The following is a 16,013-nucleotide window of genomic DNA, read 5'->3' on the forward strand; positions in this document are numbered from 1 at the left end:
GAACTAAAATAATTCTACGTCAAATTTCCTATAAGCATGGCCAGTTTAGTTGAAATGTTGAGCAGTTCTGGAGCCTCCAGCGTATTTTTGAAACTTGAAATTCCCACAAAATTTTATCAAATGAAGTTTAAAAGCGGAAATTTATGCTGAAATTAAATTTAAACATGCTATTAAGTCGCCTTCTGTTGGTTTTCAGTCATTTTGTGACTATCTGCGACTATTTGAAAATTCTTGGAGTCTCCGGCAGATATTTGAAACTTGAAATTTGAAAATTTCATCAAAAGCAGTTGGAAAGCTAAAATTCATTTTGTAAACTAATTTCAATACGCTATGAAGTCGACTACCGGTAGATTTCAAGTCGTTTTGGAGCCTCCAACAACGTTTTGGAAATTACCGAAGCCTCCTGCAGATTTTTCAATGCTCGAAATTTCCATAAAATTTACCAAACAGAGACACCCCGTTTTTGACATTATTAATTATGAGGTGGATCACAGGCAGTTTCAATCTGTTTTAAAGTCTCCAGCAGATTTTTAGAATTTTCTGTTTTTCAAAAAATGCCAAAAAATCTATCCGAATCAACTTTCGGCTTTCAAACTCCATTTGATGAAATGTTGTAGATATTGCAAGTTTCAAAAATTTACTGGAGGCTGCAGTAATTTCCAAAAACTCGCTGAAGGTTCCAAAACGACCTGAAATCTACTTGCAGTCGACTACCTAGCGGCGCATTGAAATGTATTTTAGCTTTCCAACTTCATTTGATAAAATAGGTATTGTGGGAATTTAAATTTTCAAAAATGTGCTGCAGGCTTCAGAACAGCTAAAATGGGTTGAAATCGTTCCCAGTCGATTTGACAGGTCGAAAAAATGGCATGTCCCAAATTTCAGCTTTATAGCTCAATTCGGTAAAATTTTGATTTTTTCCTCATTTTTGGCCTTAATTTGATTTTCAAAAATTCACCAAAAATCGAAAAAAATATTTCAACTGAACTTGCCACGCTTACCTATAGAAAATTTGACGTAGAATAAATTTAGTTAAATCACTTTCTCCCCTCCGACCCTTCATTTCGGCGATATAGCCAAAAAACGTAGAGTGACAAAGGTTAATGACCTCTTGCAGGGGGGAGGGGGAGTGGACAAGTTGCGGTGTGCAACTTTGGTCATAATATTTTCGGGTCTACCGTGAATCGAGTTCACGTTTTAAATTGTCGATTTTCATTTTTTAAAACAATTTTCATAAAATTGACAACTTTATACCCCCTCCTCAGTAAAGGTGAAATCACCAGTTTGGGAAATGCTGAACTGGTCATACACCGTTTTGAGGGGTAACTATGAGAGGAGGGGGTTGACAATTTTTGTGGGGATACCTACTAAGGATATACATAACATCCTGAAAAATTTTCAAAATCGGTTGAAATGGGGCTGAGAAAAGTGTTATTGAAATTTCAGAAAAGGGGGGTTCCCCAAAAAGGGGAAGTGGTGTGGATCTGAAATTTTTCACGTGGTAGTTTCTCAATGGTACCTACCTTTCATGCTAGTATCAACCCGAACACTCTCGGGGCCCATTTCACCCCTCTTAGGCGCCTATAACCTTTATGTATATTTCAGGAAACCCCCCTTTTTTGAATGCTTCTAGCCCCACCCCCCTTGGAGGTAGAAGGACAGTTGATATGTCACTAGATCGGGAATTTGACGTAGAACTCAAAAATAAAGCTATTTTTGACGTAAAATCAATCCCCGGAGGATAAAACTGCAAAAAACCCATTTTGGGGGGTTCAACACCCCATAAAAAAAATTAGCAAGGGGTCTGTGGGGTGGTAATTCTCAGGGATTATTCAGGGGACCACCCTTGACAATTTTTCATCATAAAAGCTTGGGTGGCCAAAAATGTTTTTATTTTTGAAATAGGCCATGATGCTAATTTGCCTCCACTAATAGGTAAAATTGAAACAAATAAGTACTGATTACGTACCTACATACTAAAAATAAGCACACATAGGTATCTCTATCTAACAATGCAATACACAAAAAATTGGAAACAATTTGCAACTCTTTTGCCAAGGTTGAGCAAGAACTGAAAAACACAAAGAAAAACCGAATTTGAACCTGTACACATTTTGATACTGGTTGTAGAAATTTAACAGCATTTATGTGATATGTGATAGGCTAGATTCTGTTTCTGGCCATATTTCTTGCCGCATAGGGCGCATTCAAAACGAGGACCCTCCTCATGTAGACGTTCATGCATTATTATACCGTCTTGGTGTTTGGATATGTGATAGGTTAGATTCTGTTTCTGGCGATATTTCTTGCCGCATAGGGCGCATTCAAAGCGAGGACCCTCCAGATGTGAATGTTCGTGCCGTGCCATAGCCTTTTGGTATTTAAATAGCTTGTTGCATACGCGGCATTTGAAGCTTCTTTTTAGTCTTTTTTTACTGTGAGTCTGTTGGTGTTTAGTAAGACCATATTTTCGAGAAAAGCTCGCGCCACAGGTTTGGCAACAGAACGGTTTTTCACCAGAATGTACATGCAAGTGCAGCATGATAGCACTTTTATAGGAAAAAATTTTCCCGCAAACAGCACACTCAAACCGAGCAACTTTCGTATGCCTATATCGTTCGTGCATTAATTTACCGCGGCTGTGCTTGAATCGTGCATCACAAAATCTGCATTTGTAGGGTTTCTTTTCACTATGAGTTGCTTGATGTTCAATAAGATACTGTTTTTCAGCGAACGGTTTGTTACACTTTGGACACAAGAATGACTTCAAATGCTCTTGTTGGTGTCTTTTCCAAACAGATTGATAGGAAAACGTTCTATCACAGATATTGCAACAGTATAGAGGCGAATCTCGTGTCAATGCTTTGGGTACCTGTTGGAAAAAAAACGATTGAATTAATTTTGTGGTTGTTATTATTTTGCAAGTTACAAGTCCAAGTCCTGTTCGTTTGAATGATTGCAGTGCAGCCTGTATAAAAAAAAAATGTTTCCTTTTCCACCAAAGATTTAGAAAATTATCTAAAGCTGAAAAATTTCATTTTCATATCTAGGCCTGCCTAAAATTAGTCGTTTTTAGTCATTATTGATATGTTGATGCAAATTGTTCACATGCAGAACTTGCAATTTAATAATTTAATGGTACCTACTTTTGATAACGAGTTTTTTAAAAATCATCATTAGCACAAGTTGAATTTTTAAAAAAAGTTGTACAAAATAATGAGCAGATTAAATCTGGTTTATTTAAAATTCAGTAGCTTCTGGGAACAGATTTTGGATCCGTACTTATCACTCGGGAGTCGTGACCAATGCTTACTTATTGGAGGAGGAGGGGACAGAGGAACAGAAATTCCCAACTAAGTATCACAAACTTCCCAATTGGCCATCAGTTTGTCTAAAAAAAAGTTCTTGAGTTGATTTTTCAGGGAGAAGGAAGAGGGGAGAACTACCAATTTTATGGATGAATTAAAAAATGCTGAATTTTTAAAGTGAAATAAGAGATGAAGACGTCATTTTTTTAGGTTTAAAAATTCTCACGGTTCCCACTTTTAAAAATTCCACTTTTTCCTTTTCAAATCGGAGTTTTTAATGATGTTTTTTTTTTTGAAATTTCAATTTTTAAAAAGAAAGAATGAACAGACTCGACAGATGGGAGGGCTGAAACTTTTGATAATTCATATGTAAGAAAGATTTTCAGTAGGTAGTGAAAAAACATGTTTAAGACAATGTTTTTTAAGCGAGAAGTTTGTTTGGGAAGGCTTTGAAATTTTAGAATTTAAATAAGTAACTTTTTTTTTTTAGAAATTTCTATCTAGGGCAAAAGCATTAGTAAAGTGCTGATAAAAACATGCCATCCAAATGCGGTATTTGAAGTTGTAATAATTATGACTAAAATTCATCAAGAATTACTCATTGACGCTGTAAATTGTTCATGTGATGGTTGCAAAATTTCTGGCGCTGAGTGACTTTTGACAATGCAGGCATTCAGCAGATTATCACTGAACAATCTACTTCACTTGGATTTTGATTGAATCAAAATAATGTTAGTATGTTATGTCTTGAATGGCTCTCAATCAATTTTCTGATAAATTTTTAATTTTTTCTAAAATATAATTTTTGGATGCCATGTTTTTATCAGCACTCTACTAATCACGCTGTAAAATACAAACATCGCACCCAAATGCGAAATAAATTTTGTCAGATCTGGTCGAATGTTTGAATTATATTTCCTCCAATTTTGGTTAAAAAAAGTACACTTGTTCATAATTTTTCAGGTATGTGAAACTTGCATACTGACTATCCCTCGTATTTTGAAATTCAGAGCGTGCAATGCTGGTGATACTCCACCATGTAATTGTGGCGCGGAACTGTGTTCACGCAAAGCTCAAATATGGAATGAAATGATGAAAAAAGCACATGAAGTAAGGTACTGTGCCCTAATACGCCAGGTGCCCAATAACGCCAGCAGCTAATATCTCGAAAACTAAAAGTCATACTGGGCTATAACACATACGCAGGTATTCTATAAATGAAAACAACATGACCAGCGAAATCTTGTTGTGATTTTCAAAGTGGAAATCCAAAAATTTTGCATTCAAAGTTTTTCATTGGTGGTGCGGTGCAAATATCAAAAACGTAATTTTGAAAATAGATGAAGAAAAAAATATTTTTGGCAAGTTCATCCGCTTTCTAATGAATATTTGTACCTTTTTCTACATGTCAAGCTAATAGATGATCCATTTTATGCATTTTTTCATGCTAAAATTTTTCTTCAAAGTTAAACATTGGGGTGTCCTAACAACGCCAACGTAATTTTTTTCAATTTTTTTTTCAAAAATGTCAAAAAGAAGTAGAGGTGATTAATAAGTAATAATTACCTAGTTCAATATTATTGATTTTCAATACATTTTTTTTATGTTTCTTACAATTAATTTTTTTGTTTTTAAAATTTGAAAATGCATTTTTATTGGAGTTAAAATTTACTTTTGCGGATAATTTTGGTGGTAGGGTATACATTTTTCAACGTAGATTTCAATAATTGTGTTAAAAATTGGTTTTATTGCAAAATTTTAGATTTAAAATTGAAATCACTTTTTCAAAATTTGAAAATACATTTTGATTGGGGTTAAAATTCACTTTTGCAGATTTTCACTTTTTTGAAATTTGAAAATGCATTTTGATGGGGGTTAAAATTTACTTTTGCAGATAATTTTGGTGGTAGGGTATACATTTTTTATTGTAGATTTCAATAATTGCACTCAAAATTGGTTATATGTATCACCAAATTCTACATTTAAAATTAAAAAAAAAAATGTTGGCGTTGTTAGGCACCCAGTTCCTGATAACGCCAAAACGGTGACCTCACTTTGAACTGTTATAGCTCGAGGGGAAAAGATTATAAAAATTCAAACATTCACTCAAAATATACCTTCATGTATCCTTTATCATACACGAATCAGAATGGGAATAAGTTTAATTGTGACTGAGTAATTCCAATTTTTGAGTGCATGGCGTTAATAGGGCACCAGTAGACCAGTACCTTATGTAACTATGGATGCCTGATAAAAAACTGAAATTATCACAGAATTGTGTGGAAATAGCTGAAATTAGATTAGGTATCACGGTGTTCAATATTGAAAAATGCCTCTACATCAAAAAATTATCGGAAAATTACCAAAAGTTGAACAAAAATACTTAATATCATGCAGTTACAAACACCCAAAAAAAAAACACAACTGAATAATGATGTGAGGAAATATGCCTTAATCGCCTTAGCGGTTACTAAAATTAATAATAAGTATATTATGTATCTTTATGTACTGGAAGTATGGTAATGTGGGAGACTCTTTTACAATCTAAGGCTTCCTGCAGCAGATCATTAACCTCTTTCTTCACTAAGTTTTGGCAACTCAGGAGGTCTGGTTCTTTATCAACTTATAGACCCATAGTCAGCGGAGATTTCCCCCCGCCCCTCTTTCCTGTTTAAGCCCACTTTCTAAGTGGATAATTTGTGCTGTCAACGTGATTAATAATTATGTTTATTATTAATTACAGAACTTTGGATATTTCTCCGATCCTGCTAGCCATCAGAAGTATCTCTCGATTAAATGGGACTTTCTGTGCTTAATACATTTCTGTCGCTGTGTCTAGTATTAGGAATACCCATGAAAGAGGCAGAAAATGCGTACAGTGTTTTAGTATGAGTAAGTTAACTAACTATCTCTCATAATTTTGCACTATTTCATCACTAATTAATAATTAATAAGCGTATACCTACTTATCATTATTATTAAGGTTTTTCCATTCATTAAGGGGAGTTGTAAGATCCAAGCAAAAGCTTGTGTCTATTTGTCTATTATGAAATAATCTCGCCATTATTTTATATTGATTTAACTCTACGTGTATTTTCTAGTTGTTCTTTAGTAACAATAAATCACATTATTAATAGTACCTATTTGTGAAATGTGTGTATTTATTTGATATGTACTTTCTAATGACTCCGAGTAATTATTCCTTCCCTTATTCCTTCTCTAAGGAATAATTATTGGCCAAACCACCTATTGAAGAAGTTGAAATAATTCCTCCCAATACCAATAATTACCATTTTAACTCTATCATATTGTGTAAATTTTGCAAAAGTCACGTGAAATACTACATAGATATTAGGAAAAAAAAATGTGAGATCTGAAACATCATAGAATTTGAATAAAATATTCAAAAAATTGCATGTACTCGTATGTTGAAACACTCCCAAAAAAATTGATCAAACACCATCGAAGTGGAATACTTATAATTGGCCAACAATTACAGTAGGTATAGGTACTACATACATATGTAAAAATGAAAAAAATAAGTACCTGTTAGGTACTACGAGTAAAATAAGAACACATAGGTAGTATGTCTATCTAACACTGCAATATAAAAAATTGGAAACAATTTTTCAACTCTTTTGCCAAGGTTAAGCAAGAACTGAAAAACACAAAACACATAGAAAACCCAAATTTGAATCTGTACACATTTTGATACTGATTAATGATTATTGAAATCTAACTGCAATTATGTGATATATGATAGGCGAGACCATATTTCTGGCGATATTTCTTGCCGCATAGGGCGCATTCAAAATAAAGGTCCTCCGCATGTGAACGTTCCTGTATCGACTTACTGCAAACCTGTTTGGATGTGTGATAGGCTAGACTCTGTTTCTGGCGAAATGTCTTGCCACAGAAGACGCATTCAAAACGAGCACTCTCCACATGTAAACGTTCATGCGTTATCATCCGGCGTTGGTGTCTGAATAGCTTGTCGCATATGCCGCATTTGAAGTTTTTTTCTTCATTATGGGCCTTTTGATGTGAAACGAGATGTGATATTCTAGGAAAGCTTTTGCCACAAGCATGGCAACGAAACAGTTTTTGACTGGAATGTAATCGCAGGTGGCCAACAAGAGAACCTTTTTGCTTAAACATTTTCCCGCAAACAGCACACTCAAAACGAATGACTTCTAGTTCCACATTATGAACACGTCGTTCGTGCTTTAATTGATACGTATTGCACTTGAATCGTGTGTCACAAAAGCCGCATTTGTAGGGTTTGTTTTCACAAGGCGTTTTTTGATGTCTAATCAGGTAGGATTTGAAAGGATACTGTTTGCCACACTTTCGGCATTCAAACACATTCCAAATATGTTCTCGCTCGTGTCTTTTCCAAACAGATTGATAAGTAAACGTTCTATCACAAATATTGCAACAGTATGGAGGTGAATCTCCCAACAATACTCCTCGTGCCTGTTGAAAAAAAAAACGATTGAAATAATTTTGTGGTTGTTAACCGTTTGCAAGTCACAAGTACTACTAAGGTTACTGTTCTTTTGAATGATTGTGCACTGTGCAACATTGAAAAAAAAAATGTTTTCTATGTACTTATTCAAAAAGTGAAATACTAGAGCCTTGTATGAACAAATGTTTGGAACATTTTCTACTGAGATTCAGAAAATATATTATGATGACGATGATAAAACCGAAACATTTTATTTACTTACCTAGCAGTACCTAATACCTATCTATTTTATGAAAATGAAACATACATTGACTAATATTTCTGTTACAATTCCTAGGAGGAGACGTTCATAACAACGTATGACCACCCACCTGATTGTTACATAAATACAAATAAACATCAATACAAATAATTCAGATTGAATAGTCGTGTGATAATAGAAAAATCTTTACCAAGCACCATATTTCTAGAAGAAGATTGAAGTAGCTGGTAGGTAATAACAAGATTTTTAAGCACTTAAAATTAAATTCTCACGTTTTACTTTTTCTAAAATTCTCATTTTTCCTTTTCAAATTTTCGGAAGTTTTACTTAATGATGTTTTTTTTTAGAAATTTCGATTTTAAAAAAGATAAAATAATAAACAGGCTCTTGATCGATACGAGGGCTAAAACTTTCGAAAATTTGTATTTTAAGTAGCCTATGGGGTGAAAAAACAATGTTTAAGACGATGTTTTTAAGCGAGAAGTTTTTTTGAAGGGCTTTGAAATTTTAGAATTAGAATAACATTTTTACAAAAATTTCTATCCAGGGCAAAAGCTTCCAAAAATTTGTATGAAAGGAGTTTATCGGTTTAAATATTTTTTATGGATATTTGAAAAGTTCAAGTTTGAAAAACAAAAGTAAAAAGACCAGAACAAAGCGAGGGCTGAAGTTGTCGACAATTTCATTTATCAAGAAATTAATTACTTACCTATTACTTTTTTTCATATGAATAGGTAGATCAATTCAATTTTTCTGCCTTCGAAATTTTCAAAAGTTAAAACAGCTGATATGTTCTTGATGCAGAAATTCAGAATTGGACAACTATTTAAACCCGATTGAAGCGAGGGCAACAGTTTTCAGAAATGCGTATAATTCAAGTTCCAAAAAAAAATGTCTCTTTGCCGATTTGTCGAGTATACATCTTGCAACTTCAACTAGTCCGAAACAAAATTTTCGAATTTAGATTGAAATTGATTTTCAACTACATATAATTTATAGTTCACCAAGCAGTTCTGTGATTTGTCAAAAAATCACAATTTTTCCAACTTGAGGCACATATTTTTTATAACTCATATTCATATTGGTCAAATTTTCAGCAATGGGGGACAGACTGACCCCCCCCCCCCCTAGATACAGCATTGTTATCATCGTAAAAACATTAAAACATCGTTTTATCAGAGAGTAAAAATATCATTAAAGATTGGAGGCATAATTTATAAATGTGGGAGAAGAAAGAAACATGAAATATTCTGCATCAACTTATTAAAAAAAATATAGGAATATATCGTGCCTTCCCCCTCCCTCTTACCCCATCTTCATCATAATTCATCGTAATTCACATAATTATTTATTTGTAAACAAACCCTTTTCATCCGCCACACCCAAATTTTTTCCATCAAATTCTCTCCCTTACCTATCAATTAAAAAGTAGCTTCATCTTAACATGAATTTTTAAATCTGGTTCATTGAATTTTTACAATTTTTTTCCATAAAGAATTGTACCTATTTTATGTATTTGAAGAGTGATATTCCAAAACTCGCTTTGTCCATTTTTATCAAAGTTGGGTTTTCAGTGGTACCTGGTAGATGAAGTATTAACTCACATTCCTACATCATCAACCTACCAAAATGAGGTGTTAAACTCACCTAAATAGCCAATTCACTAAAAATTTAAAAAAAAATAATCTTCCAAAACGCGCTTTGTCCACTTTTATTGAAAATGTTTTTCAGCAGTATTTAGTGGATGAAATGTATACCTACACTCCTACATCATAAATCCATCCAAATGAAGTGCTAAACTCGCCTAAAAAGCCAATTTACCCGTTTAAAGGGAATCTGTTTTTCCTCTCTCCTGAAAAGTTGTGAAAATGGACAAAGCGAGTTTTGGAATATCACTCTTCATTTACTTACACGAAATTACCATAGTTATATCAAATCAACTTCAGGATCAACATCCCGTGTTAAGGGCAATGTGTTGGGGGAGGGGGGAGAGAAGAGGGTCACATGTCTCAATTACATATAATCATCGAAAATGAACAACTTGAAAGTTTAGAATTGAAAAAAAAATTTTTGAAGGTGTATTTTTAAAAAATTTTAAAAGTTGAGAGGTCCACCGCAGCCTGAATTTTTCAAAAATGAAAAAAATAAAAGATAGGGAATTATTTTTTCATCAGAGATCACGACTTTGAGGATTGGGAACAGAAGAAATCACAAATTTTTTTGCCTTGCAGTTAAGGGCTACACGCTAAACGCTAATGTAATAGTGTACTAACCTTTTTAGGAATACTGTCCGAGGTTTCTATCATAGTAGCTACGCTGGGAAGTCCTTTTTTCTTTTTCATAGAGCGAGAAATCCAGCCATCGCCACCATTTTCTCGGCGTTTTGAGCACCTTCCTGAAGAATGAACTCGCAGGTGGGCAATGAGTAACTTTTTATAGAGAAACATTTTCCCGCAAACAGCACACTCAAAACGAGCGCTTTCGGTATGCATGTTGTGTTCGTGCATTCTTTTACTTCTGTCCGTCTTGAATCGTGTGTCACAAATTCCACATTTGTAGGGTTGCTCATAACTATGAGTAGATTGATGTTCTATGAGGTTAACTCTTCTACTAAATGGTTTGTTACACTTTGGGCACACGAATGGCTCCGGATGTTTTCGCATATGTCTTCCCCAATCATATTTATCGGAAAACGTTTTATCACAAATTTTGCAACTGTATGGAGGTATCAGTACTGCTGGCACCTGTAGGAAAAAACAACTGAATTAATTTTGTGGTTGTTTTCGTTTTGCAAGGTACAAATGCTGTTCTTTAGAAATTGTTAGAGTAAAACGTATTTCATGATGGAGCTGAAGACAATACACATCATTACTTGAAGGTAGGCATGTGTAAATATGATAGAGTGAGATCATGAATGATTGGGATAGAAGGAAATTACCATAATTCCTAGGCATTTACTTGGTTGAGTCTAGAAATATTCCCTTACGTAGTGAATATTTGCCTTGCCATGGATAGCTCAGATCTTAGGAGAGGTTTCAATCAATACCATCTACTCTTCACATTAATCATTCTAAATTATCAATTCAATATACACATTCGACACAAGTGTTATTTTATGTGTTTTATTGATAGTAAAGAATAATAGAAAAATACACATCGAGGATAAATTTAGTATAAAATAATTGTTGAATTATTTTATAATGGGTACAAGCTCTGGCTTCTACCTTACAATACACGTTAATTGCTAGAATAATGTTAATAATAATGAAAAGTGTTATTATTAAGTGGCGATGAAGTAAAACTATTTAATTAATAAACATTAGGGGCCATAGGGGGCAATCACTTACCCTTGAAACTGTACGCTTTTTCTGTCTCTTTCGGTGGCTGTACCCCAATAATAGTCAGCATCGACAGAAATGTAATACCCAATGATATCGCGATAAAATGGTATACTTATTTAATTCACGATAGAAATTCAAATTAACCACTTTAATGTAGTGGGTAACATGGGATAAAAAGGGCAAGAGGCGCCACACTAGGGGTCCTCTTCTGTCTATCACATCTAATAGATTTCATTATGCTACTTTTGACCAAGATCCTATTTTCGCGACGACAGAAAACAAGAGTAACGTTGCTGGTAAAAGGTCCAATGCACAAGCCTTCGAGCTGTGTGCCGCGGACGACTACGTCATTGAAACGTCATAGAGATGTAGTAGGAGTTCTCACATTACCATACTTGCAGTCTTAGGGAGATATTAATTTAATCATCGCTAAGGCGATGAAGGCATATTTCCTCATATCATATATACTAACCTTTTTTGGAACACTATCCGAGGTTTGTATCATGGTAGCTGCGCTGCGAAGTTTTTTTTTCTTTTTGGCAGAGCGTGAAATCCTGCCTTTGCCACCATTTTCCAAGCTTTTTGAGCATCCCGCTGAAGAAGTCTGCCCATCGCGCTAAAATGTTTAACATAATTATTGTTGAGCTAAAAATGTAATTAACTTAAAGATATAATTGAAACCATACCAGTTATTCTAACCTGATTCACATTTAGCTCATTGTTACAGTTTGTGCGTTGGGTTGCCACTTGTACTTGTCCTATCCGTAGTGTTTGCCCAGCGTGTGCTTTAACAAATTGTTCATTGAGTACGAGCAAGAACACACCATTGGTCGCTTTCGTCGAGTCAGAGAAACAGCTCTGTGGATCTTTTGAGGTGGGATCTAGAAATTCGTGAAAATTTTAAAATGAAGTAGGTACTTATAAGTTATTATAATTAATTATGAAGTCCTAGTCCTACAAGTTATGTTTTTAATTTTTTTGTTTTGGAACAAAATCAATCTAAGATATTTAAGTTGCACCAAGAACCAACTTACTCTCTTCAGATGGTTGTTGAGATTGCTCTTCTACGTTACAACAAACTTCATCATTCAATATTTGTGTGGAGATGGTGGTCAAATTTAAAAATTGATCATCTTCGTTCTGAGGACGTGTCGCTGTATTACTCGTACATAGACTGCTATGCGAATATTCTGGGAACGGGATAGTCAAATAGTCGCGAATATCTTCACTAATATTTCTGGAAGTTTCTGAACGTGCAACTGAGAAACAGAAATACATGTACTTACCTAGGTATCTATAAGCTTCTAAAAATATGAAGTGTAGGGCGAGTCTCTCTACTCTCTATTTTCGCCATATTTTCCCAAATTTTTACCCCAAACTTGCCCTTTGGAGTATGTTTTATGCTAAGTAACTGGATATGATTCGAACAAGTTTTGTACGGAGGATTTGGAAACAAAAATGTTGAATAATTTCAAATGTTCGAAAACGATGCTTCGATATTTTACAGGAATTATGAATTATATTGTTCTATTGCAAGTTCATTTTCATAGCTTCAATATTAGAAAATAGTTTTCAGGAAATGGTAATATTTTTAAAAATAGGAATAGGTAAAGGCCGAAGCGAAACGAGGTCAAAATCTCTCGAAAATTGTAAATTCATCATATTTTTCAGGACATAATTTTTATATTTTCAAAAACAACCAATTTTGACCAAAGCTTGAAATAATTTTTTCCAAATTTTTGGCGAAATATGGGACATTTTGTGATATTTTAGCAGAAGTTAGAACTTTCTGGCACATTTGATTGGAATGCAATGGAGATACCTTCATTGTTTTGGAAAAATTCAAAGAACATTATTTTTGATGTGAGAAGTAGGTAATTTTTCTACTCTCCAACTTTATTACTTAGAGAAAGCAAAGGTGAAAACTTTTGAAAATTCAGAATTCAAGAAGTAAAACTCACTAGTTTTGGTCAAATTTTTCAACTTTTTTCAAGTAAGTAATTCAATTTTTCCCAACTTTTCGCTTAAGTACATTTTAACACACACATCGCTCGTTTGGAACGCCTCTGACTTTATTACTATTGAAAAACGTTTTTAAATTCTGCTGCCTCCCCACTATAATTTTTTTTTTGCCATCGGTACCTAACTACCTACCGAGTAACGCTAGATCGTACCTACACTAACCTTCAAAATATTGTGCAGGTCGTGCCTCCGCATTATGAAGGATGTTGTTGGGGTTTTCTGCAGAAGGTACAAGTATGATGAAACTTGTGTTGGAAGTATTTTCAGTAATATTACGAGTATTTGTGGAAATTTCAATCGGTGCAACAATGGTGTTACCAGCGTCTTCGGAAATATTTTGAGCAGTTTCTACGAGCGCAACTGAAAAGCAAGAAATTACTCGTATGAGCCCACAGTAGTTTTCCCATAATTTGATTTCGCTTTAAGTTAAATATAAAATGGTGCCAGAGAATGTCAGTTTCACTTGAAAATAAAAATATTAAGTATGAAATAACCCACCTTCGTCAGGAACTTGTTCAAGTTGTTCCTCCAAATTATGATGATCGTCGCTCGATATTTCTAGGGGAAGCCTGAACGACTTCGCAGAGTAATCTTCAGTAACCTTTTCAATGAGTTCAACGAGCGAAGCTGAAAAACAAAATATCAATTTATGAGCTCAATGTTGTTTCCTCTCAGGAGGGAAAAATCCATAGGTTTCTTGTCTCTTCAAGTTGAACCTTATTTTTTTAATTTTCAAATCATGGTTTTTTTGAAAATACGATACAAACGGGATTCCTCATCCCTCATTCTATACACGAAAAAAAAATTAATAAAAATTACTATTTTAGTATAGTAACCGGATCCCATTCAAAAATAATAGTAATTTTTACTCAGCCAAAAAATACATTTTACCTATAGAATTAGGTAAAATTTATTACTCTCATAGTAAAATTTACTAATCTTATAGGTAGTAAAAATCACAATATTTTTGAATGGGATCCGGTTACTGATTGTATTAGCAAAAATTATCCATAATTTTTTTTTCCGTGTAATATGTCTTCAAATAGGAGATACCTAGGTACTTGATAAGACACAATTCTACACATTTAGCTCGTATTACATCATTCATCTGCTAACAGCACTTGATTTGAAAAGAGTGTAAACATTTTCTTTGGCGTCTTTTCCTTAGATGGTGAGAGGGGTAGGGTGGGAATAATTTGGTCCAAACCAAGTAACTTTGTCATGTCATTTATGGGTCAGGGGTTAGGAGGAGGATCAAGTTTCCCCGCGGGCAAAAACTATGTTCATCATGATGTAGACACCTACCTTGTGTTATGCGTCTAATACAGCCATCGTCAGAAAATTGTTCAAGTGGTTCCTCCGAAGGATGAAGGTCATGTCTCGATATTTTTAGGGAAGGCATACTGAAACCTATAGAGCAACCACCTTCGGCAACCTTTTCGATACATTCTACAATCTCAACTGAAAAACAAAAATAGAAACACCTAAGTAAGATAAGGGTGGTCTTGAAGTAACTACATTACATATATGTAGGTAGTTTCGAAGTAACATTCACTCAACTTGTTTTAGCTTCACATTTTGCAGATTCGGATAGCTCTTTATGTTTCTTAGAAAGTTCTTCAGTTTCGCTTTCAGTTCCACAACATTCACTGTGAAAATTATGCGCAGTTGCAAATAAATTGTCGAGTAAAATATTGAATTGATAACAATTGATTTTCCATCAGTTATACATACCTTCCAATTCCAGATGGACAACCATAATCTCGGAAGTGCCTCGAGTTATGGTTTGTAAACTGATGTAGGGCAGAATGACGATAGCCGATGTTACGCGTTCGTCTCGCGGTTTCCTCTTTCGAAAAATTATTTAATGAACTCATAGTACTGATAAAACATGAAAACTTTGATAAAATTACACAACGATTCTATGTCGTTTCAAATTAATGTCATCCGAACAATCATTTTTCACTACTGAATGAATTTCAGCGAATGCACGTAGGTAGTCTTTTACACAACTTCTCGTTCAAGAAATTTGATACTGTACGTTTATAAAAAAGACGTTTTCTGTATCACCTATGTAACCATAATACAATCACCCTCGGGCACGGGCTGATTAGATATTACAGTGATAAGAACATGTACATATTTACTCATCTGGGTACCTAGCAGAGCTCGAACAGAGACGGATATGTAACCGTAAGTATTCGGCTGAAGCAAATACCTACTCACTAATATTTCCGGGTTATCAGTTTGATGAAGACGATACCACTAATCCGGGTATTCGGTCCAGCTTATGCCTCTGACGAAACGGAACGCTTCGTTCTTACTCGTCTTCATAAATCAGCTGTTTAAAACATCGTTTGATAAATGCCAAAAATATTTTTAAAAAACAAACAGAAATAAGAAACGATAGCAGCTTAGAGTAGAAATAAATTCTGATAATCTCGATGTTGAATAGTGTGAGAAATACTCGTACATTTCTTGTAAACTTGAGGTATCACGAATACAGTGAAAAAGGTAATGTACCTAATTCGCATATTAAGAACCACTTAAATTTTCCAAAAATTTATGGAATTTTGGTAAAAACTTATCAAAATATGAAAATCCACATCTTC

General features: G+C 34.2%; 1 protein-coding gene across 3 annotated transcripts; it reads right to left on the reverse strand.

Moving 5' to 3' along the window:
- Positions 1 to 1,840: 1,840 nt before the first annotated feature.
- LOC135843354 (zinc finger protein 354B-like) lies at positions 1,841 to 15,871 on the reverse strand. 3 transcript variants are annotated; one of them, XM_065361208.1, is made up of 10 exons: positions 15,136 to 15,871; positions 14,962 to 15,050; positions 14,707 to 14,862; positions 13,900 to 14,028; positions 13,564 to 13,761; positions 12,414 to 12,638; positions 12,079 to 12,260; positions 11,852 to 11,995; positions 10,312 to 10,782; positions 1,841 to 2,872 (listed from the first exon to the last, which is right to left on the reverse strand). In XM_065361208.1, exons 1-10 carry the CDS (start codon positions 15,276 to 15,278, stop codon positions 2,135 to 2,137), a joined length of 2,475 nt encoding a protein of 824 aa, XP_065217280.1. In that variant the 5' UTR covers positions 15,279 to 15,871; the 3' UTR covers positions 1,841 to 2,134. The 3 variants fall into 3 exon arrangements, with proteins under 3 accessions (XP_065217280.1, XP_065217281.1, XP_065217279.1); XM_065361207.1 differs by lacking the exon at positions 1,841 to 2,872 and adding an exon at positions 6,771 to 7,784 and having other exon boundaries at positions 15,136 to 15,859; XM_065361209.1 differs by lacking the exon at positions 10,312 to 10,782 and having other exon boundaries at positions 1,842 to 2,872; positions 15,136 to 15,869.
- Positions 15,872 to 16,013: the final 142 nt, after the last annotated feature.

Source organism: Planococcus citri, chromosome 4, assembly GCF_950023065.1.
Source record: "Planococcus citri chromosome 4, ihPlaCitr1.1, whole genome shotgun sequence".
Lineage (NCBI taxonomy): Eukaryota > Metazoa > Arthropoda > Insecta > Hemiptera > Pseudococcidae > Planococcus > Planococcus citri.

What these genes read in the sequence shown, in the direction of transcription:
- LOC135843354 (XM_065361207.1), bottom strand. Translation starts at nt 15,278, where the DNA reads ATGAGTTCATTAAATAATTTTTCGAAAGAGGAAACCGCGAGACGAACG. An exon ending in TATTAGACGCATAACACAAG is followed by an intron (nt 14,029 to 14,706) that starts GTAGGTGTCTAC and finishes TTTGTTTTTCAG; the next exon opens with CTTCGCTCGTTGAACTCATT. An exon ending in TCAACAACCATCTGAAGAGA is followed by an intron (nt 12,261 to 12,413) that starts GTAAGTTGGTTC and finishes ACGAATTTCTAG; the next exon opens with ATCCCACCTCAAAAGATCCA.